At 45.3% G+C, this 24985-nt stretch overlaps 1 protein-coding gene across 16 annotated transcripts in view; it reads left to right on the top strand.

The window, feature by feature from the left end:
- RIMBP2 (RIMS binding protein 2) overlaps positions 1 to 24985 on the top strand; it is an 855912-nt gene that overhangs the window by 806014 nt on the left and 24913 nt on the right. For all 16 annotated transcript variants that reach the window (XM_082266906.1, XM_082266905.1, XM_082266904.1 and 13 more), the window contains one exon: positions 534 to 605. In XM_082266906.1, coding sequence (XP_082123032.1) covers positions 534 to 605 — 72 coding nt within the window. The remainder of the gene's footprint in view (positions 1 to 533; positions 606 to 24985) is intronic.

Genomic DNA, 24985 nt, shown 5'->3' with positions numbered 1-24985 from the left:
CCCCCAAAAAAAAGTTTTGACCAATATGAATGCGATTCATTGAATGTTAGTCATATTATAATTTATTTTAAAAAAATCTTTCTATGTCTATTAGGTCTGTCAATGTTTAACAAGGCGTGATTAGAGCCTGAGGCTCTAATAGGCTTGTTTAACAATGTGCTTGGGGCCCAGAGCACTGTGCCCCGAATCCGCCCACTTTTGACTTTAGCGAATCGAAATTCGCCACGCGTCACTTTGAGTTTCCTGGCCAATCAAGAGGCTGAAGATTTGGAACAAGGAAGCCGTCAGCCGGGTATCAGGGCAGCCATGACAACGATGGAGGCTCCGTTTGCAGGTAAAGACCTGGAGGGGTTTGCGCCCCCCCCCCCCTCCAAAAAAAAAATTACCAGCTACCACTGGACAAATCCCTAAACATCAAAAAAAGTGTGCAGGCTTTTTCATGCTTTTCTGACATTACCTGCCAAAGTAGGCAGTACTCAAATACTAAAAGCACACTGACTACTAAGTAACACATTTCATTCTAATCTCTGCAGGCTGAGTTAACCTTCTGCACAGGAGATATCATTACTGTTTTTGGTGAGATTGATGAAGATGGATTTTACTATGTGAGTAATTGAAGTTAAAGAAATGTAATTTGTTAATATTTCAACAAAAGTTTGAATGGTTGGAGTAAACTCCAACATAAATCAAACTGCCATATGACGTGACTAATGTATGCATGGTGTAAGCTAATGTTTACTTTATATACAGAGAGAGGAAAACCGAGAAAGGAAATCTGATTGAAAACATAACTTGGACCTTTCAGTAATTTTAGTCTGCATGACTAAATTCCTAACATGGCACAACGCACATAAAACAGTATTTTTTTTTTTTAAAGCTGTAGCTTTTATTAAAAAAGCAATCTTTTATTAAAAAAAAAAAAGCAATCCTTCGATTCCAGTGAAGTGACATAGCCTTAAATGGGATGATGTCACCAATCATCTGCAGGCAGGAGGAAGAATTTCCTGAGTCTTCTTTCCTCAAATGATCAGAAATTGCAAGCTTGTAGCAAGTTGAGAGACTGCAGCAGGGGACGATCTTTATTAGACGAATGCCAGAACAGCCAATAACTACACGGAAACCAGCATTTACGTGAATGTGTCATCTCTGAACCAGTATCTCAGTCTAGGATGTAGATGCTGACCCTGGATTATGTATAACAAAGCTGGTTCCATTTAGATATTAGCAGATAAAGGCATTGTTATGGGAGTACTGTGATCTTTGTGAGAGGCAATACATACTTGACACTTTTACATTACTTGGCATGCATGCACTTAACATGAAAAATATAACTGCTGATACAGTGAGGGAAAAAAGTATTTGATCCTCTGCTGATTTTGTAGGTTTGCCCACTGACAAAGAAATGATCAGTTTATAATTTTAATGGTAGTTTTATTTTAACAGTGAGATACTGAATAACAACAAAAAAATCCAGTAAAACGGATTTCAAAAAAGTTTTAAATTGAATTGCATTTGAGTGAAATAAGTATTTGACACCTTTGCAAAACATGACTTACAAGTGCATCCGGAAAGTACACTGAACAAAAATATAAATGTTTTTGCCTCCATTTTTCATGAGCTGAACTCAAAGATCTAAGACTTTTTCTATGTACACAAAAGGCCTATTTCTTTAAAATGTTGTTCATAAATCAGTCTAAATCTGTGTTAGTGGAAAATGAAAGAAGTTGGGACTTTGAGTGAGAGACATGACAAGGCTGGTAGGGAATGATTTAAACATTTATTAGTACATACAGATATGAAAACATAACATGTAATAAAATATTGGATGACCAAGGTAATAAGGGAGCTGGTAAGTGGTCCCCAAATCCAAATTCATAAAAACCAACATAGCAAAATTCCAAGGAGTGGTAGAGTAGTTTGTTATGATCACAGCATCAACAGACTCAACGCGTTCCGTGGACCGAGTTCCCCACTTCATCAGGAGTAGATGTGTGATACATATCTATGAAAAAAAAAATATATATATGAAAATTGCAAAAATGATGATAAATAAAAACTGGGAAGGGGTGGGACCAGGAGACAGGGCCCCCAAAATCCCAAAACTTACATTGCAGTTCAAGTTGTTTATGGCATTGGAGGTGCCAAGATAATCAATCCACCTCACTGGTGTAGCATATCAAGATGCTGCGTAGACAGCATGATCATTCACAGGTGTGCCTTAGGCTGGCCACTATAAAGGCCACTCTAAAATATGCAGTTTTAACACACAGCACAATTCCACAGATGTTGCAAGTATTGAGGGAGCGTGCAATTGGCATGCTGACTGCAGGAATGTCCACCAGAGCTGTTGCCCATGAATTAAATGTTAGTTTCTCTACCATAAGCCGTCTCCAAAGGTGTTTCAGAGAATTTGGCAGTACATCCAACCGGCCTCACAACCGCAGACTACGTGAAACCACACCAGCCCAGGACCCCCACATCCAGCATCTTCACCTCCAAGATCGTCTGAGATTAGCCACCTGAACAGCTGCTGCAACAAATGGTTTGCATACCTAAATTTCTGCACAAACTGTCAGAAACTGTTTTAGGGAAGCTCATCTGCATGCTTGTCGCCCTCATCGGGGTCTTGATCTGACTACAGTTCATCTTCGTAACCGACTTGAGTGGGCAAATGCTCACATTCAATGGCGTATGGCACTTTTGAGAGGTTTTCTCTTCACAGATGAATCCCGGTTTTCAGTGTACAGATGGCAGACAGCATTGTTGTAGACATTACTGGTTGAGACTCTAAATAAAAGTTAACTCTGCAATTGCAGGAACAGATTCACAGGACGCAACCTCTGTGTTTAAAATGTCCGTTCAAATTCTGGTTCTAGCTTTCTGATGTGTCGCTTGACCACCACCTAGTCACCTGGTTGGATTCTATGAATACCTGAAACAGAGTCTGGGTCGGGGATAGAGTTATAAACACCTTCATGTACTTTATTCAATGTTCTTTGCAAAATCTGAACATATTCCGATAAACTAGAATGAGAAGCCTGCAACTGTTGGGGAAAACATAGCCCTGTTTTGGGCGGCCCTCCAAATAAAATCTCATAGTGGGACAGCCCATGTGGTTTTTAGGGGTAGTCATACAGAATATAGGGCTATTGGCAAAGCTTCCACCCATCCTTTCCCCGTATCTGCTTTAATTTTTGCACATCTGTTTTTCAAAATGCCATTGAGTCTCTCAACTTTACCACTGCTTTGTGGATGATAAGGTGTATGGAAAGCTTGCTGTATGTAAAGGGCTTCCATTACCTCTTTCATTACTTCTCCAGTAAAATGGGTTCCTCTGTCACTCTCAATAGTTTCAGGAATTCCATATCTAAAAACTATTTTGTTTAGAATTTTCCTTGCTGTTGTTTTTGCATTTGCTTTGGCTACTGGCCAGGCCTCAGGCCAACATGAAAACATGTCAACGCACACTAGAGCATACTCATACCTATTCTGGGCATCTGAATGTAGTCTATTTGAATTCTTTGGAAAGGGAAATCTGGCTTAGGAGAATGCTTTTGGGGAACATGGACAGGCCTCCCTGCATTGTACAGAGCACAAGTGAGACATGAAGCACAAAACCTGGCTGCAAATGCACTAAATCCAGGTGCTATCCAATAGCAGTCAGTAAGTGCCACCATTACGCCCTTAGCAAGAAGACTGATGCCATGTGCCAGTTGTGCTAAAACTGGGTAAAAACTCCTGGGTAGACACCACCTGTTTTTGACGCTCCACAGGTCCTGTTAATTTTGGGTAGCATTACATTTGATCCACTTATCCTTCTCTTCGTCAGGAGCCCGGTTCTGCAACTGAATTAAAGTTTCTATATCCCACTACTCTTGATGAAGGGAATCTTTCCCCACTACCTGGGCGACCCCTACAGTGGGTGTGACTCCAAATGCCATATGGAATGCATCCTTTGACGCTTGGTCCGCTAAAGCATTTCCTCTGGCTGTTATGTCATTTCCCCTTGCATGTCCTTTTACCTTTCAAGATGGCAAGTTCTGCTGGTTTCTGAAAGGGCTCAAATAGCTGCTCTTTGAATTTTGCATGTCTCACTGGTTTCCCTGCACTAGTCAGGAAGTTCCATGCTTTCCAGATGGGCCCAAAATCGTGAGCTACTCCAAACCCATATCTGCTGTCAGTGTAAACATTTCCCCTAGGAGTTGACATGCCTTGACTATAGCACATAACTCAGCTTCCTGTGCTGACATCTTGGGTGTCAATGCTTCTTGATATAAAATGGTGTCTGTAGTGGTTACAGCAAACCCCGTGTGTGGCTGACCATCATCAGTGTAAAATCTGGAACCATCTACGAATAAATGCATGTCACAATCTGATAAAGGCTCATCTTTTGCTGGTATGACAGAGGCCCTTTCTACATCCATTGGAGCCATACAATCATGAGAAAAACTCTCAGGTTCTACATCAGTACCATTTGTTGCATCTTCCTCATCAAATATAGGAAGAAGAGTAGCCGGATTTAAAGTAACACATCGTTTGATTGTTAGATTTGATGGAGCAAAAAGTGCAGACTGATACATGTCAAATCTACTGGCAGACACATGTCTGGTATTTACTTGATTTATGATTTCCTGTACTGCATGTAGCACATACAGGGTTAGAACAGAGTCTAGTACAAGCTCAGTTACTTTGTCTAGCAGCAAAATGCTGGCTGCTATTGCTCGCATACAACTGGGGGAGCCTTTGATGACAGGGTCTAATGAGGCTGATACAAACATCACAGGCCTCTGTTTGTCTCCATGTAGCTGGGTGAGTACACCTACAGCAAAAGCATTGACTTCATGACAAAACAATGAGAAGGTCTTAGTATAGTCAGAAAGTCCAATGGCAGGAGCTTCAGACATAATTTTAATAAGCTCCTTCATCTGCAATTCATTGTCCCATGTGAACATGAAAGGGTTTGTAGTGGTAGCCTCAAAAAGAGGAGCCATACGTTCTGATGCGTTTTTAATCCAGTCCCTACAATATGCCACTAACACCAGGAAGGCACGTAGTTGCCGTACATTTCTTGGCTTTTCAATGTTTTTTAGAGTTTTAACTCGATCTGGGATTAAGTGACAGATTCCATGTGAAATGCAGTGACCTAGGAAGATCACTTTCTCTTGGCAGTATTGTACCTTTTTTTTGCTAACTTTGTTGTTACTGTTGTAAAGAAACGTAAGAAGGCTTACTGTTTCTCTGCTACATATGTCCTTTGTATCTGAACAAACAAGCAAATCGTCTATGTACTAAAGTAAAACTGTGTTTGGGTGTGAGGGGGACCATTGGTCCAATACTTGCTTAAATGCAGTATTATATTCAGAGGAGCTACTCACACAGCCTTGAGGCAATCTTGTCCAGGCTAACTTTTGGGCATCATGGGTAAATTAAAAAAGATGCCATCAATCTGGGTGTAGGGGCACCGAAAAAAAAGCATTTGCAAGATCAATCACTGTGAAGCAGGTGCTGGAGGCAGGTATTCCACTTAGTAAAGTGTGGGGGTTGGGCAAGATTGGGTTGTCTGCCTCAATTATATTGTTAATGGCTCTCAGATCATGCACCATACGGTATGTCACTTGCCCACCCTTTTTATATGGCTTTTTGCAATTGAAAACAGGGGTGTATTGGCTCAGGACTTAATTGGTACAACACCTTCTGCTGCTTTCAGTTGAGTGATCTGTTTCTTTATCCCCTCAGTTTGAGCAATGCTCAGTGGGTACTGTTTAATCTGGGGGAGTTTGACCCCTGGTTTAATTTTTATCATAACTGGGGTGCAGTCCTACAGACCTACATCATATTTGCCCATAAATCAGCCGGAATCACTTCCAATTCTGGTGGAAAAGGCGGAGTGGAGTCTTGAATTAAAAATACTCCACAGGCTGAATTTAACCGGTTGCCGACCGCCGCACGACGATATACGTCAGCAGTCAGCCCCGGCCAGGCAAAGTGACGTATATATACGTCACTAGCCTGTCACTTCCTTGTGAGCCAATAGCAGGCGAGCGCGCGCCCGAGGAGGAGCGCGCCGGCCCCGGCTCGTTCTCTGGGAAGTCAGTGCGCGTGACCGGCGGACCCGATGTCTGCCGGTCACTCGCGATCGTCCTCCGTGAAGGGAGAAAGGCAGGCGGCTAATGTAAACAAGCCGCCTGTCATTCTCCCCTGTGTAGGAATGGTGATCATACGGTTCTACTATGTAGGACCGTTGATCAATGTTCCTACACTAGTAGCCATGTCCAATCACAGTAAAAAGCACGCCCCTAGGGACACACTTAACCCCTCCTTCCCCAATAAAGTTAACCCCTTCCCTGCCAGTGTCATTTTGCAGTAACAGTGCATATGTATAGCACTGATTACTGCAGTAATGTCACTGGTAACCCCAAAAGTGTCAAAAATGTCAGTCAAGGGTCCGATCTGTCCGCCGCAATGTCGCAGTACCGCAAAAAAATCGCAGATCGCTGCCATTACGCGTTAAAAAAAAACCACCAAAAATGACAGAAATCTTTCCCTTAGGCAGTAAACGCAATAACTTTTGCGCAAACCAATCAAAATAAGCTTTTTGCAATTTTTTTTTACCAAACATATGTAGCAGAAAACAAATTGGCCAAAAATGTTAAAAAATTTTGATTTTTAAATTTTTTTGGGGGGAATTTCATATAAAAAAATGTGAAAAATATTCTTGTTTTTGCAAAATTTACGCTCTTTTTTTGTTTATAGCGCAAAAAGTAAAAATTGCACAGGTGATCAAATACCACCAAAAGAAAGCTCTGTTTGTGGGAAAAAAGGACGTCAAATTCGTTTAGGTACAGCGTCGCACGACTGCGCAATTGTCCGTTAAAATCACGCAGTAAAAAGTCGCAAAAAAACCCCTGGTCAGGAAGGGGGTAAAATCTTCCGGGGCTTAAGTGGTTAAAACTTCCCCTGACAGACTACTGTCCACTTGGACTGCTGTAGGAGTGTAGTCTATGTTTGCTAAAATTTGGTTCAGAATGTCGGCTCCTAAAAGATTAGTAGGATTTGTGTCTGAAACTAACACTTTAGTGACAATTTCTGTTTGCTGTCCTAGCCTGAGTTTAAGTGGCTTGGACTCAACCAAATCAGTAGAGGTCCCAGTTAGGCCAACACCAGAGATAACATTTTCACATAATAATCCTGGAGGTATGTTCTCTATATTAAAAAAAGTTTGGCTTGCACCAGTATCAATTAAACAGGATAATTCTGTTTCTCCTCCAGGATAGGGGAGTTCTTGTAAAAACTGAATTTTTGTAAAATCTTACCGTAAAATTCCTTTCTCTGAGTCCTCCGACAGTCGCCGCTCCCTCACAAGTCTTCACCAATGGGTATTGACCTTTGCTCCGCAGGAGTAGCTAGGCACAAGATTTGTTAGTAACAAAAGCTTTTAGCATAGACACACCCCTAGGGGCTGTCCCACTAGTCAATACCTCCCTGCACTAGCATTCCCAACTCAGTTTGGTAGCATAGCAGTAAGAGTACACAAAAACCCCAAAAGAGGGGCGGGGGGCCGCGACTGTCGGAGGACTCAGAGAAAGAAATTTTCCGGTAAGATTTTACAAAAATTCCGTTTTCTCTTACGTCCTTCGACAGTCGCCGCCCCCTCACAAGTCTTCACCAATGGGATGTCCCAAAGCAGTGTAGACATGAGGGGTGGGAGACATAGCCGCAGTACCCACATCAGAGAAAGGAACCTTACGCACAGTAAGAGAACCAGCTGGGCAACAGGAAAGTGCTCAACATGAGCAACAACCCAGGAAAACAAGCAACCCAGGGGTGAAACACCCCCACAGCCAAAGACCCATAAACAAGGGTCCCTATAGCACTGCCGCACAGAGAACTTGCGGCCAAAAGGAGGCATCGGCTGATGCCCAAACACCCATCTTATAAAAAGTGGAGAAGGTGTGCACGGACGACCAAGTCGCAGCCTTGCACACCTGGGCCACCAAGGCCCGAAGCCGGAAGGCCCAAGATGTACTCAGAGATCTGGTAGAGTGCGCCTTAACAGGGAAGGGTGGAACCCGTTCCTGCAAGTATAGGCCAGAACAATGGACTGTCAGATCAATTTGGCAATGGTCGCCGCAGACGCCGCCATGCCCTTCCGAGGACCCTCAGGAAGGACAAGGAGGGAATCCGACTCGCGAAAAGAAATAGCGGACGACAGGGGGAACCCTGAGCGTCCTGACAACATCCAAGGAATGCAAAGCAACCCCCTAGGATGCACGGGCTTCGCACAGAGCGAAGGCACGACAATGTCCTCACCAAGGTGAAAGCCAGAGCCACCTTAGGGAGGAAGGACGGGTGAGGTCGCAAGACCACCTTACCCTTGTGAACCACTGAGTAGGGAGAACGGCAGGACAACGCCGCCAACTCTTACACCCTGCGAGCCGAAGTGATCGCCACTAAAAAAGGCAATCTTTTCAGACAGCAGAGACAAAAGATATCCCCCTGAAGTTGTCAAAGGGGACACGCTGCAACATGGACAGAACCAAGTCCAAGTCCCACGGAGGTAAGGGCCCCCTCCGAGGAGGGGCCAAAAAACGCACACCTCGAACAAAGGTGCGAATGAGGAATGAGACGCCATAGGGCGCCGAAAAAGAACAGCCAGTGCAGAAACCTGGCCTGTGATCGTGGCCAGCGCCAAAAGCTGGTCCACACCAGTCTGAAGGAAAGCCAACACTCTCGACACCGAATGAGCGAGGGGAGAACCCCCTGGACACACACCAGGCAAAGTACGCTTTCCAAGCACGGTAATAAACGTTACCAGACGAGGCTCTTTAGCCATGAGTAGAGTAGCAATGACCTCAGGGGAGAGACCCCCGTCCACAGGACCTGGCTTCCAACAGCCAGGACGTTACAGCCAGCGACTGTAAAGCAGGAAGGAAGATCGGTCTACGAAACAGAAGGGCTTCCCGCAGTGGCAGGCGCCACGGAGGCACGACAGCCAGACGAATGATGTCCGTGTGCCAGGACCGACGAGGCCAGTCCGGTGCCACCAGAAACACCGCGTGCGAATTTCAGGCCAACCTGTGAAGGAGCCTGGATCGCAACTGAAGTGGAGGAAAGGCATACATCAGACGATACTGATGCCAAGGTGCCACTAACGCGTCCGAGGCAGCCGCCCGAGGATCGCGCGTACTTGCCACGAACCTTTCCCCCAGGTTGTTCAGCCGAGACGTGAAACAGATCCACATCCGGGGATCCCCACCTCGCGCACAGCATCTGAAAGATTTCCGGGTGTAGGGACCAATCCCCCTGGTCCAGGGTCTGGCGGCTCAGATAATCGACCTGCCAGTTCCCCACCCCCGGAACGTGAACTGTCGTGAACGCCGGGACGTGAGTCTCGGTCCAGGACAGAATGTCGGTCACTTTATGGGCCGCTCGGGCACACCTGGTGCCCCCCTGGTGGTCGACGTAAGCCACCGCGGTGACATTGTCCGTCCGTACCCGAACCATACGGCCCTGAAGTCGTTCCGACCACTGGAGAAGGCAAAAGCTGTATCACCCTCAATTCCAGAATGCTGATCGGAAGGGAGGATCCCTCCTCCGACCAAGTTCCCTGGGCAAACAGGTTGCCCAGACCACCACCCCAGCCCGACAGACCGGCAGCCATGGTGATCACCGTCCATAGCAACGGATGAAAAGACTTGCCCCCCGACACCGCCGGGGACTGGAGCCACCACAGAAGATCTCTTCTGGTTCGGCGCTCAATGAAACCCTCAGATCCCAAGACTGAGGATACATTTTCCACTTGGCCAGAATCTCCACTTGGAGAGACCGCGTGTGAAACCTGATCAAAGGGAATCGCTTTGAAGGCCGAGACCACTAACCCCAGGCACTGCATACAGGTCCTGAGTGAAAAGGAACGGGTGTCCCGGAGGGACCTGACCTCTTCCTGAAGAGTCCGGAGCTCGTCCTCCGGCAGGAACACTCTAGCATGAGCAGAGTCCAGAACCATTCCCCGATAGGGAAAGCGAAACGAAGGAGACAGCGTCGACTTCGGAACGTTGATGGTCCAACCGAACTCCTGAAGCGCCCGTACCATAGTGGACAGGGCGTTCAGCAGGCTCTGACTGACACTCGATCTTAACAGGAGATTATCCAGATCACCCAAGACCGCAACGCCCTGGGCTCTTAACAGGCCCAGAACAGGTGCCAGCACCTTGGTAAGAACCCGTGGAGCCGAAGTGTGACCGAAAGGTAACGCCACGAACTGGCAACGGTCCTCCGTAATGGCGAACCGAAGGCACCTCTGGCGACCTTCGAAAATGGGGATGCGTAGGCACGCATCCTGCAGGTCGACAAAGGCCAGGAATCCTCCTGGGCCCAGGGTAACCCCACCGAACGCAGGGATTCCATGCAAAACTCCCGAACCTGCACAAAGCGGTTCAGAGCTTACAAGTCCAGGATTGGACGCACTTTGCCCTCCTTACTGGGCACAGTGAGCAAATTGGAGTAAAAACCCCCGAAATCCGTCCCGGTGAGGCACCGGGACCACCACCCCCTGGCCCAGGAGATCCTTCATGCGCCCAGGAGACAACCGAAGAATTGAGGAAAAACATCTGTCCGATCTTGTATCTCGTTCGAACGATTTCTTGAACCCACCTGTCCCGAAGCGGGACAGCCAAGGCTGGAGGAAAAAACGCACAAACGTTCCCCCACCCCAGAAGCGGGTGAGGGCGTCCCTTCAGGCAGAAGCGGAATGGGGCGCAGAGCCGGCGTAGTCAGACTTTCGCTACCCGCCCAGGGCTCCTTCTGGCCACCTTGGCCTTTCGAAGGGTCTTCCCTTGGACTGCGACTTAAAGGCACAAAAGGACCCCTGAGAGGGTCCAAATGCGGGACCCCGCTCGCCGCGAAAGGACGTGTTCTTTGGATTCCGGGGCAACAGAGTGCTCTTGCCCCCAGCGACTTCATTCACCAGAGTATCCAAAGCCTCGCCAAAAAAGGCGAGACCCAGCATAGGGAAAACCATCCACCGTTTTCCGTGACAATTGGTCAGTCGACCAACTCTTCAGCCAGATCAGTCGACGGTAGGCACCGCGACACTAGACAGGCGTGCAGCGAAAGGGGCCTCATGCAAGGCCGCATCGCAAAAGCACATGACCCCCTGATGGAGCAGGACTACCATAGCCAGCGTAGCTGGCGGTGCAGCAGCAGACACAAGGGTGCGCCAGAGCCCCTCCGTCCAGGCGGCCCTCCGTAGGATCCCGGAAAACCGGGGTATCCTCAGCGGAAACCAGGGTAACCTTGGTCAACACAGCCCCAGCGTGAACCACCTGGGGTGCCACGCACAAGCGCACCTCCGTGGAGGGCGCAACAGGGTAAAGCAGTGTAAAATGACCAGGCACCGTAAAGGGCTTTTTTTTTTTAAATTGCGCCATTGTTCAATCACAGCGTGATGAAATGCAGCAGGGCAGGGGAAAAACCTGCGCCGACTAGCGGGTTCTATGTATCCTAAAGGATGATCTTTTATGGGAGGGAGCAGCACATCCATGAGCGCAAGCTCTTCAGGCGAGCCTGGGGGAGACGTATCAACCCCTTCAACCTCTGCCTCCCCTTCAGACCCCAAAAGGTCCAGAGATGAGCGAGACCCTGAAAAGGGCAAGCCAGTCACAGCAGCCACATCACCATCTAAAACAGAGGAGATAGATAACCTGGCCCGCAACTATGCAGAACGTTCAGCCATCCGCACCCCCATCCATGACACCAAAAATGTCACTACAGCGGCCAATCAAGGCACAGCGGGGATTCAGCAGACCCAGGGTCCCCCACCAGGGCTGGGGGGAACCAGCTATCCTGAAAATCCATGTCAAAAAACAAGTTTGGAATAAAAAGGTACAGCCCACCGCAAAGCCCACAATATGCGCCGATCCCCACAGGGGCAGAAAACAGCTGAATTAGGAAGGATAGCCCAGAAAGGTATGGAGAGATCACCTGCAGAGCTCGCAGAGCGTTGCCACTGATCGCTGTTCCAGAGAACGAGGAAGCGAGGTCAGGAAGGCTGAACTATAACACTGCTTCAGGCCCAGGGAAAATGGCTGCCCATAGGAATCAATGGAGGCTTCTAGAAAATGGCCGCCGACATGTGCTCGGATCGAGCGACCCGCCACACACCAAAAATGGCGGCGATCGGCGCCAAAAGCACCGCACTGCAACCCTGTACAAGGTCAAGGGTGAAGCCAACATGTCACTCACAGTGAAAATGGCGGACCGCGCGGCGCTCAGCCGTAGCGGTCGCCGCACACACATGTCTGCACTCAGAACACACAAGGTGACATATGAGAGAGAGGGGTCCCCACCTCACCACAGTGAATAAATATTAACCCCGCAGGGATCACATCAGGGAGCCCACTACACAGACATGAGGGGACACACAGTACAGCAGACTGACACCCCAGACAGAGGCCCCCACATAGAAAAGGTGCTTACCGCCACCACCCCCTGGCCCTACCGGATGGCGTGGGGCAGCCTCCACAAACAGAAAACCGCTGTCCTCATATGACAGGGAGTGCCGTAGCCGGGACGCAGGGCACCGCAGCACAAAACCGCAGAAAGCGTCCAGTGAGGTAGCCACCTCACAGGCTGCATCCCTGCTGCGAGTAGGGATGTGTCATTCACAATGCCAGGGCGAACCATAGCCGAACGCTCGATGGCAGGCTGGGGATCCATCTGACCCTCAGCCCTGGAGACCCAGGGCGGCCAGTCCAAGACCCAGCTCCGCATGAAGTTTCTTCATCCGAAGATCCCTATCTAAAAGCTGGTAAAATAACAGCTAGTAAAGTAAAGAAAAAACACTTTGAAATAAAATCAAAAGAAGGGTAGAAGGCTGAGACTGAAGCCCCAGCACAGGAAAGCCTGCTACTCCTAAGCTAGGCAAGATCAAACTGAGTTGGGAATGCTAGTGCAGGGAGGTATTGACTAGTGGGACAGCCCTTAGGGGTGTGTCTATGCTAAAAGCTTTTGTTACTAACAAATCTTGTGCCTAGCTACTCCTGCGGAGCAAAGGTCAATACCCATTGGTGAAGACTTGTGAGGGGGCGGCGACTGTCGGAGGACGTAAGAGAAAATAGTTTTACCCTGGCCTCGGGAACATTGTCTCCCCTATTTAACATGATTGACACTGGCATGCCATTTTCCTAGGCCTGATCCGCTGCTTTTGACAGAGAACTGGGATCAGCATGAGGTGCCTCTGAGCTCCTTTAAAGTCTCTGGTCAGGAAGATGACAGGATTTGGCTACGTGCCCTTCCCCATTAAAATTGTAGCATATGATTCGTCTCCGATTGCCATGGTTTTTGAAATTGCCTCTGCCTCTTCCTTTTCCCCTCTGCTTTCCCATGTACATAAGTTTGGGTTTGCTGTCTTTCTGGTTAATCCTGTTTTCTATGGATAACAATATAGTCAGGAGGTCTTGAATAGACATATTGCCTGCCTCATGGCCTTGCTGTGAACAACTTTTCTTTCAACTGGGGTATTAAACCATCAAGAAACCTTCGTTTCACCAGTTGTGTAGATGGACTTGCAGTTTCTCCCTTCTTTTCTTCCTCTACATTAAGACCTGCTTCCTCAGCCATATCACTTAGCCTTCCCCAATATGCCCCTGCAGCTTCCTCTTTCCCTTGCTTTGCGTTCATTACTTCAGCATGTCTGGTTTGTCCATATATTTGGGGAAGTTTTTCCTTTAATTTTTCACAAACCCCCCGTCCACTAACCATCCTATCCTGCTTTGGGATGTCTACATTACATGGGACAGTAGCAGAGATGTATAGTAACGAAGTAGAACTACTTAAGTACTGTACTTAAGTACCGAAATGCGGTATCTGTACTTTCCTAGAGTAGAATTTTTTTCTCCTACTTCTACTTTTACTTCACTACATTTTTTCGATGATTTCGATACTTCTACTCAAGTATTTTTTTTTTGTGCTGCATAGTTACTCGTTACTTTTAAAAAAATTACCACTGCCAGAACAGTAGATGGCAGGTTGCATAAAGCTCAAAAAGTGTGTATAATGTCATTTGTAAATCAGCGCATACGAAAATAAAGGCTGTGTATAATAAAAGCTGCTATACCAAATCTTTCCAATAAAAAGAAAATATGAAACAAACAAATAAATGGTGCTACAGCGCTTAAAGTGCATCAAGAAACTACTAACAAACACAGGTTAATCCTTTGAATAAATCATTTGAAATAATAAAAACAATATGATGTTCAAACTTTTGACTTATTTCTTTAATAACTACATAACACAGTACTTGTACTTCTACTTTCAGTACTTGAGTAGAATTTTTTTTTCAAAACTACTGGTACTTTTTACTTTTAGTACTTAAGTAGCAAATTTTTTGAAAAAACTACTTGCAATACTTAAGTAAAAAAAATGTTGAATACTTTAGTACTTCTACTTAAGTAACTTTTTCTGCGAGCACTTCCACTTCTACTCAAGTAATTTTTTGATCGAGCACTTGTACTTTTACTCAAGTAGAAATTTCGAGTACTTTATACAAGTCTGGACAGTAGGCAGTATTTTGTAAACTATGAACTTAAAACAAAATAGAATAAAAAGCAGCAGACAACTGTACTTGTGGCAAAAATTTTGGCCGCGGCCGTTTATTGTTGGTTTTAAAACTTCAATAAATATAAGATAAAATATATAACACTTGTGACAACCCAGCCACCACGGCTCAGGCTGCATAATAAATAACTTCAGTTTAAAATCATCACTTCCACATATACTTAAAAACCGTCCCCCTTTGCAACTGCAAAGGTGACCTACCACATAACAACAGCCGTGACAAGGGAGGGGGGGTTGGGGAACTGCCCTGGACGAGTCTTCTGAGGCGAATGAGCCCTCTCTGAGGCGATCCCTTCTTTAAATAGGGTCCCCAAGAGTTCTAGAAAATTCTTCCAGCTGCTCTCTTCCCATAGGTGCTCTAACCTCTGCATAGCTAAAGGACCACCCACTCCAGGTGTTTTACCTCAGGAATACCTCACTCTACTCCTCCCTCTATTCCCTGAGGAAAAAAGGGGGGAAAATTGACTGATCCTGACTAACTCTATCCTGCCACTTTCCCATGAGGAAAAAAGGGCTATTCAGCCTTCCTTTTTCCTTTCATGGGACAGTAGGCAGTATTTTGTAAACTATGAACTTAACCACTTGCCGACTGCCTAACGCCGATCTACGTCGGCAGTCAGCCCCTCACAGGCAAAGTGACGTAGGGCTACGTCACTAGCTTGTGAGGGTCTAGGGAGCGAGCGCGCGCCCCCGGGGGCGCGCTCCCGCTCCCGCGTGGTCACGGACCCCCCCGCGCGTGTGACCGGCGGACCCGATGTCCGCCGGTCACTCGGCGATCGGCGGGGGAGAGGGAGAATGTCAGGCAGCTTGTGTAAACAAGCCACCTGTCATTCTCCTTGCTGTTAAGACACTGATCACTCGGATCTAGTATGTAGATCCGTTGATCAGTGTCCTTACAGCTGAAGCCACAGCCAATCACAGTAGAAAGCACGCCCCTAGGGATACACACAGCCCCTCCCTCCCAAATAAAGTTAACCCCTTCACTACCAGTGTATTTTTACAGTAACAGTGCATATATATAGCACTGATTACTGTAGAAATGTCACTGGTAACCCCAAAAGTGTCAAAAATGTCAGTCAAGGGTCCGATCTGTCCGCCCCAATGTCGCAGTACCGCAAAAAAATCGCAGATCGCCGCCATTACACGTTAAAAAAAAAAACAACAAAAATGACAAAAATCTTTCCCTTTGTTAGTAAACGCGATAACTTTTGCGCAAACCAATCAAAATACGCTTTTTGCGATTTTTTTTTATCAAACATAGGTAGCATAAAACAAATTGGCCGAAAAAGTTAAAAAATTTTGATTTTTACATTTTTTTTTTGGGGAATTTCATATAAAAAAATGTGAAAAATATTGCTATTTTTGCAAAATTGACGCTCTTTTTTTATTTATAGCGCGTGATCAAAAAATCGCACAGGTGATCAAATACCACCAAATGAAAGCTCTGTTTGTGGGAAAAAAAGGACGGCAAATTCGTTTAGGTACAGCGTCGCACGACCGCGCAATTGTCCGTTAAAGTCACGCAGTGCCGAATTGCAAAATACCCCCTGGTCGGAATGGGGGTAAAATCTTCCGGGGCTTAAGTGGTTAAAACAAAATAGAATAAAAAGCAGCAGACAACTGTACTTGTGGCAAAAATTTTGGCCGCGGCCGTTTATTATTGGTTTTAAAACTTCAATAAATATAAGATAAAATATATAACACTTGTGACAACCCAGCCACCACGGCTCAGGCTGCATAATAAATAACTTCAGTTTAAAATCATCACTTCCAAAAGACAGAAGGGGGAAAACTAACCCCTTCTGTCACACAACACCCCGCACCACGGCCATCTCAATACAGTCAACCATGTCTGCATTAAAAATATCCAAACCTATTTCCGATAGGTGTACACCATCATCCCTATACAGACCCTCCGTTCCTCCTTCTAATTCTTTATGCCTAAAGGACATAACCCCTATTTTTACCAACAGCTTTGCTAAAGATCTGTTGATCCTCTTCCTAATTTTTTCCAAAGATTTCAGAGAAGGGGAACACAACCACCTTAACCTCTGAATAATTTCAGAAAAAACGATAACCATGTTTGGGGAAGACAAACTGAAGTTAAATAAATCGTTTCTAATTTTGTAAATAAGATCCAAAGTTCTTTCTTGGGCAACATCATTCCCTCCCAGATGTACAATCAGTACATCTGGATGAGGAAATAAAAGCTGGAGCCTGCTGATTTCCATTAAGAGATCCGCCCATACCATTCCCCTTCTGCCATACCAGAAAATTCTGTATTTTTCGGGATCCAATCCTAAATTTTCTGAATATACCCTTTGCTGCGCTCTCTTGAAAGCCCAATAGACAAAAGAATGGCTGACAATCTCACCTGAAATAAATTAAATAGAAAAATTAGGTCGAACGTATAACTGAAAACAATTCGACTTCCATCTACCAACTTTTTTTATTATTGACTCATCTAAACCCAACCTGGAGGCCTCAGTCGCTGCCCCAATTCTAAAAAATTGTGATGTTAAATGTAAAGTATCCAATTTCAACTTCTTCAAACATTTTTTCAAAACTTGATTAAACTGAAATTTTGTCAAAGCCGAACCAGAAATATGAATAAAATAAAATTCCGACCTTAGCATTGGTCTCAAAACTGAATACTCACGTAAAGCTTGCAAAGGGCAAATTGGCGACCCCTTCAACTCATGTAAATGGATCCAGACTCCTTCGCCCATCTGATCAGTTTTTGATTTTCTAATCCTAATACTTGCCACTCCTCCTTCTAAAATAACATCCCTACTTAAAATATTTAAAATCTCGGACACCCTTAAAGCTGCAAAAAAGGCCACAACAAAAACCGCTTTAAAAAACACAGCCTCAAAATCATAAAAACATACTTCCTTGGTTGATTCACATATATCCAAGAGAATCTTTGGTGTTATGGGACTGCGCTTATCCTTTTTAAATTTCTTCTTCTTATAACCTTTTAATGACTGTTTAACTGAAAATAAGGAAATACAGGATGGCAAATTTCTTAATTTTAGAAAAAAAGATATTCCGGCCAGAATCTTGTTCACGTGTGCCCAGGAATAATTCCTTTTAAATAAAGAATTTAAAAATAAAAGCACAAGACCCTCATAAAAGCTTCATTACTTTCTTTTAAGTCCAAAAGAAAATTGCACCACATCCAGCAAGCTGACTGATATCCTGCTAAGGTTGAAGGGGCTAATGAATTCTTAATATTTTCTGAGATCAATTCTAGATCAGATCCCATAACTTCTGTGGGAAAGGGGAGCCCGCTCGATGCGCATTCGGCAGCAGTTGAAAAAATCGGCCCATCTGCAACCGAGATAATGCCTCCGCCATGTCATTGCTTTTCCCTGCTACATGTTTCGCTTTAATCCATATGTTCCACTTTAAACAAAGATAAACCATATACCTTAATAAAGCAATGACAGGCGGAGATCTAGATGTTAGGCAGTTGATGGCGTACATTGCTCCCTTATTATCAGTTCTAACTAAGATTCTTTTATTTTTAAACTCCCTCCCCCATATTTCTAGAGCGACCATAATGGGGAAAAGTTCAAGCAGGACAATATTCTTCAAAAAACCTTTTCTTTCCCACCTAGGAGCCCAGCGATCAGCACACCAATGGTTGCGCCAGATCGATGCAAACCCAACTGACCCAGCTGCATCAAAAATTTTTCATCCAAAATAAAATCCTCCTGCCATACGCTCCTTCCATTGAAATGTATTAAAAACTGCAACCACACTAACATGTCCTCTCTAAGCTCACAGGTTACTCTAATGTGTGAATATGGTGACTTCAAACCAGAAATTGCCAGGTATAACCTTCTGGTAAAAGCTTTACCCACTGGCATAACTCTTGATGCGAAAGCCAATAACCCTAAAAGAGATTGCATCTCTTTCAGACAGACTTTTTTTCTTCTTACCATGACCAACAACATACCTTCCAATTTTTGAATTTTTTCAACAGGTAACCTGAATTCCAGCGATGTTGTATCAATCGTGATCCCTAAGAAATCCAGACATGTTGTGGGCCAAACCGTCTTCTCCTCTGCCAATGGTATTCCAAACCTGTTAAACAACTCAAAAAAGGTTTCCAAAAGAGTAAAGCATCCTTGAGACTCAGACTTACCCATAAACAGGAAATTGTCTAAATAATGGATTAAAAATTGTGAACCTGACACTTTAATTATGACCCATTCTATAAAAGAAGCAAAACTTTCGAAATAATTGCAAGACAGTGAGCAACCCATCGGCATACATTTGTCAAAGTAATATTGACCTTGAAAACAAATGCCCAATGAATTGAAGCACGCTGGATTGATTGGCAATAAGCGGAAAGACGATTTTATATCCGCTTTTGCCAATAATGCATCCTTACCCAGAATTCTCAATTTCTTCAACGCATCTTCAAAAGATGAGTAAGAAACTGATATTAAGTCATCATCCATTTGGTCATTTAGAGAGGAACCCTTAGGAAAATATAGGTGGTGAATAAGCCTAAAGGCACCTCTCTCTTTCTTTGGTACAATGCCCAGGGGGGAAATCCTAAAGTTTTCAAAAGGAGGGGAAACAAAAGGACCTTCCATTCTTCCTTCCAAAACTTCCTTAACCAATTTATTCTGTACTATCTCAGAAAATGTCTCTACTGATTTCAAATTTTTACATAACTTGCAACCTAAACCAACAAAAGGGGAAGTAAAAACCCATCCTTAAACCCTTCAAACAGGAGCTGCGCCTTCTCCTTGTCTGGGAAAACTAGCAGGTAAGGCACCATGCTTTGCAATTTCACTGGCGATATTGCCTTTAGGAATGTTTTGTTGGTTGCTACTCGCCATTTTTTTAAAGCATTTTTCCACGGGGTGACCCCCCCCCCCCGCAAAATGCACATTCATGTCTGTATCTACAAGAGTTGGGCCATTTGCATTGGCCGTCATTGAAATTAAAGCATAATCCTTTTTTATAACCTGTACTAGGGTTTGATTGCTGACTTGCTCCTGTTTTACTAAAATTTTGCTTTTGGGGGAGAAAAAGATTTAGCCAGAGCCCAATATCTCTTACTCCCCACTTTAGGTTCTTATGAACAGCAAGCTTTTGTCTGAAAGCCTCGTCATAATTAAACCAACTGGTACCGTTAAAACTTCTATATGCCTCCAAAATAATATCTAAGTGTTGGAAAAGCCCAACACTTTTTTCCGGAGACTTTTCACACAATACTGCTGAAAAAATAAAAAAGGCCTGTAGCCAATTGTTAAAAGTTTTACTTATAGGTCTTTTCCTATCATCTTCCATTTTTTCTTCCTTTCCACTTTTAGTAAGGAATTCTTTTGCTGATGGAAGCAATGACAATAGATCAATAAACTCACCTTTCCATATTTTTTCTTTTACCCCTGGTGATAAGTGGAAGCCTAGCGGTGAAATCTCACAGGAAAGCGCTTCCTTTAGGCAGGATTCGGGAATATTTTGAGCTTTAGCAGAATCCACTAAAAACTCACAATTTTCTAAAACATTCCTGCTGTTAGTGGAACTACCGCTAGATGGCGCCCAAACCTCGGCAGCCGAAGTACCTATCTCACCTTTTTCTAACTGGACAGCTGTACCACTCTTCTGCAATTCACTGACATCTCTAGCTAATTTAAAAAGCATTTCTGTAATATTAGAGAGAATTGGTATTGTAGACAACTCACCATTCCCATTAGCATGTTGAGGAAGCAGCTGTTCCGCCTGCTCTGCGCCGACCACGGGGATTGCTTGAATACCGGCTCCCCTTTCTTCTGTTCTTCCTCTGCGCTCCTCAGATTCTCCTCTCCGCTGCTGCACCGCTTCTTCATGGACCAGAGCCTGACATCCTCTATTCGCCGCCTCTTCCAGCCTTCTGCTCCCGGTGCTTTGTCTTGCTTCTTCTGCTCGTCCGGTCCGCCGAATCTGCGACCCTGTCTTGGCCCTTCTCGCGGGAGGCCGCCGCACCGGCGACGGGGAGTGACGTCTCGCCGGTATCCTCTTCCTTTTTGATCCCCTCCGACCCGGACTGACTTCTACCGCTCCTTCTGTAACCGCCTCTGGTGGCGGTAAGTTTGAAGCTGGGGCTCGGTCTGCTAGTAAATCTGAAGTAGCTGTCCCCCGCGCTTCTTGACTCAAAGGACCCGGTAAGCTGAGGCATTTTCTTATCCATTCCTCTGCCCCTTCTTTACCCGCTCTCTCAATAAGTTGCCTCAGGAGACTCATTTCTCCCTTTTCTCGATTTTCCACCAAAATTTGGGATAAACTCCTGAACTGCTCTGGACGAGTCTTCTGAGGCGAATGAGCCCTCTCTGAGGCGATCCCTTCTTTAAATAGGGTCCCCAAGAGTTCTAGAAAATTCTTCCAGCTGCTCTCTTCCCATAGGTGCTCTAACCTCTGCATAGCTAAAGGACCACCCACTCCAGGTGTTTTACCTCAGGAATACCTTACTCTACTCCTCCCTCTATTCCCTGAGGAAAAAAGGGGGGAAAATTGACTGATCCTGACTAACTCTATCCTGCCACTTTCCCATGAGGAAAAAAGGGCTATTCAGCCTTCCTTTTTCCTTTCATGGGACAGTAGGCAGTATTTTGTAAACTATGAACTTAACCACTTACCGACTGCCTAACGCCGATCTACGTCGGCAGTCAGCCCCTCACAGGCAAAGTGACGTAGGGCTACGTCACTAGCTTGTGATGGTCTAGGGAGCGAGCGCGCGCCCCCGGAGGCGCGCTCCCGCTCCCGCGTGGTCACGGACCCCCCCGCGCATGTGACCGGCGGACCCGATGTCCGCCGGTCACTCGGCGATCGGCGGGGGAGAGGGAGAATGTCAGGCAGCTTGTGTAAACAAGCCACCTGTCATTCTCCTTGCTGTTAAGACACTGATCACTCGGATCTAGTATGTAGATCCGTTGATCAGTGTCCTTACAGCTGAAGCCACAGCCAATCACAGTAGAAAGCAGATTTACTGCGGCAGGCGGCCGCTCCTGGGCAAACCGATGTAGTACTACTTCACTCGCTCAGGAGACTCAAGGGGGCGAGGGCGCACCGCCAGCGGTGCTCTCCCACCCCAGCTTGTCAGCCAGGGAGCCAGTGCGTGTGATAGGCAGCTCCGATGGCCGCTCGCGTAAACACAGCCGTCCGTCATTCTCCCTGAAGTGATCACAGAGGCTATGTAATCCTGCTATATAGGATCACATGTCTCTGTGATGATCTTACAAGCCCAACCCCCCCACAGTTTGAATCACTCCCCTAGGCTTACATTTAACCCCTTGATCACTAATAGTATTAACCCCTTCCCTGCCAATGGCATTATTACAGTAACAGCGCATATTTTTTAGCAGTGATTACTGTAGTAATGTCATTGGTCCCCCCAAAAGTGTAAAAAATGTCAGTTAGGGGTCTGATCTGTCTGCCGCAATGTCGCAGTCCCACAAAAAATCGCAGATCGCCGCCATTACTATTAAAAAATAAAACAATTACAATTACATAAATCTTTCCCGTAGTTAGTAGACGCAATAACGTTTGCACAAACCAATCAAAATACGCTTATTGCGTTTTTTTTTTTTACCAAAAATATGTAGCAGAAAACTGGCCTAAAATGTTAAACTTTGATTTTTAAATTTTTTTTGGGAATGTTATATAGCAGAATGTGAAAAATATTGTTTTTTTTTTTTTTTCAAAATTGTTGCTCTTTTTTTGTTTATAGCGGAAAAAATAAACATTGCACAGGTGATCAAATACCACCAAAAGAAATCTCTATTTGTGTGAAAAAAAGAACGTCAATTTTATTTGGGTACAGCGTCTCGCGACCGTACAATTGTCCGTTGAAGTAACGCAGTGCCGAATCCCAAAATAGGGCCTGGTCATTAGGCAGCAAAATCTTCCGGGCCTTAAGTGGTTAAGTATATACCCTGACATGTTGCTTCCCAATGCTTTAATATGAAGCTGATAAATGTCAGTAGCAGAAGCCTCATATGCTTCCTGTGCAGCACTGAGTTTGCTTGCAAACCCAATGGGATTCTTTCTAGGATCCCCCAGTCCCTCTAATATGGCTCTCATTTCTTGGGGACTAAAAGGTACATGCCATTTAATTTGAGACCAACTGTCAACTTAATTTCCTTCAAAAAAGGATAAACTGCAACAGGTTGCTCTGTGGTAGGGGAAGAAGGAGTGGCTTCTCCCTTCCTTCTCTCTTCATTTAGCTGCCACAATTTGGAAATGGTTTGCTCCGTAAGTTTACACTCTATCTCTCTTTCTCTGGCCAAAGCCTTAAAGCGGAGTTCCGGCCACAGAATCGTTTTTTTTTTAAATAGCTCCCAAACAGTGACCCACCGCCCTTTATGTATCAGCTAATCCGGTTTTATACAGTTAAATAACATTTAGGCAATCATAAAATCTTACTTTATATAATGTTTGCAGAGCGCCGCCATCTTTGCCTGGGTCACCTGAGTCCGCAGTGGGGAAATTTCTGCCCTGCTTCCTGTTTCTAGAGGGAGGAGGCCGGTGAATCCAGCGCAAAATCTCGCGCATGCCCAGTACTATGCGATCGGCATAGTATGTCTCCATAGGGACGGCAGCCTCTGCACTGGGCTTCGCCTAACATTGCATCATTTCCTGTTTGGAAATAACACAATGAGAGGAGCGGCCGGCCGCCTACGTCACTGCCCATTGCATCCTGGGAGCGACAAGTAAGAGCTCCGAGGACGCATTGCGGAACAGGAAGTGACGATGATGGCCGCGGCCGAGGAAGGAGGAAGTGGAAGGAAAAAAGGTAAGTAAAAAAAAACGGGAATATCCAATTCTTGTACCGGTGACAATAAGGAAGCGGATGCCATAAAATCTAAAGTAACGATTTTGTGGCCGGAACTCCGCTTTAAGTTCAGAGAGATCTAGTTTTGCATATGTGCCTTTTATTTATGCCAATCATCTGTTTCTAAGATGCGAGCCAAATCCCTCTTAGTAGGTTGATAAGGGGCTGTTAAACCTCTGCTCTTCACTATATTGCCCAGCTCATCTTTTGTGTGTTCCATGTAATCTGAATCCGGTGCTTTTATGGATGGATTTTTTAAAGCCAAACTGGCAGCCACATAAGGTGGGGGTCCTCCTCTATAGAGTCTTCTGGCCAAACATAGTAAATTTGGGCAGTACTTTTATTAAACATCTCTGTCAAGCCAGTTTCATTTGCTAATTTAGCTTCTGTCTCCCAAGTGCAAGCTATACTCCACATTCCTTCACTGCACAGTAGAGGGCCATAATCATGCAGAAAAGTTTGCCATACTTGTAAATCAAAAGTTCCTTCAGATTTTAAAAGCTTAGCTGTTCCTTTTGTCCATTCTACCCATTTATTTAGGGACTCAATATAGGCAGAACTGTACCTTCGGTTCATATATTCTCTAGCGCTCATTTTGCGCTGGGCATTATCTGAGGGTCTCTCACCCTTCATTCCCTTATTTAATGTAATGCCCATAATGACTGGCCAGTCTTTTCTCTTCTGTACTTGTGCCTATACCCTTTTGCCTCTAAAACAAATAGTACAGCAAATCTGCAGATTTACAAGAGTAGTCTCCACTTATCTATGTGGATAGAAAGGGTTTATGACAATAGATAAAACACTCACTAAGTGCCGGTTCACACTTCTGCGATGCGGGAATCCTGCGAATCCCGCATCGCATTGAACTCGCATGGCAGTTCACACTGCCATATGCAAATCGCTGGGGGTGTCAATACAAGGTTAACGACACCACCAGATCAGCTCGCATATCGCAGTGCGAACTGACAGTTCCCACATGAATCGGATCGCACTGGTGTGCACCACCATGCAATCCGATTCTGCTGCGGACCAAAAAAAGGGTCCTGTGCATGTTCAGTGCAATTCAGATGCAAATTCATCCATAAAATCTGTATGGCTAAATTCGCATCGCACAGACATCACATGTGATTTTAGGAGCAGTGCGCTCCGAATCACATGCGATGTCTGTCATCACATAAGTGTGAACCGGCACTAAGAGACCCTCCTTGTCTCTTTTCTTCTCTGTGTTTTATCTGAGCCTACCATGCACCTCTGACCCAGGTCGCCCACAAGGAGTCAACGCAGGGAAATGCAGAGGTTTCTCCCTATCCACACACAGTCCAACCCGTGAAGGGGGACACAAACACATTCATACACACACGTTACCTAACCAGAAAGGTCCGAGACTGGGTCTGGTTTCCTTGAGAACCGACAGATAGGACACATAGGAAATGCAGAAAATATAAGCAAGCTTAAGGACAGCTTACCGAGCCGGCATTTAGAGGTCTGCGTTCCCGATGATCCCGATCAAAGCGCAGTTCCTTCTGGAGACTCTGC

The sequence above is a fragment of the Pelophylax lessonae genome, assembly GCF_965119305.1.
Source record: "Pelophylax lessonae genome assembly, chromosome: 1".
NCBI lineage: Eukaryota > Metazoa > Chordata > Amphibia > Anura > Ranidae > Pelophylax > Pelophylax lessonae.
The sequence above is the reverse complement of the archived record's forward strand: the minus strand, read 5'-3'. Positions and strand labels throughout refer to the sequence as shown.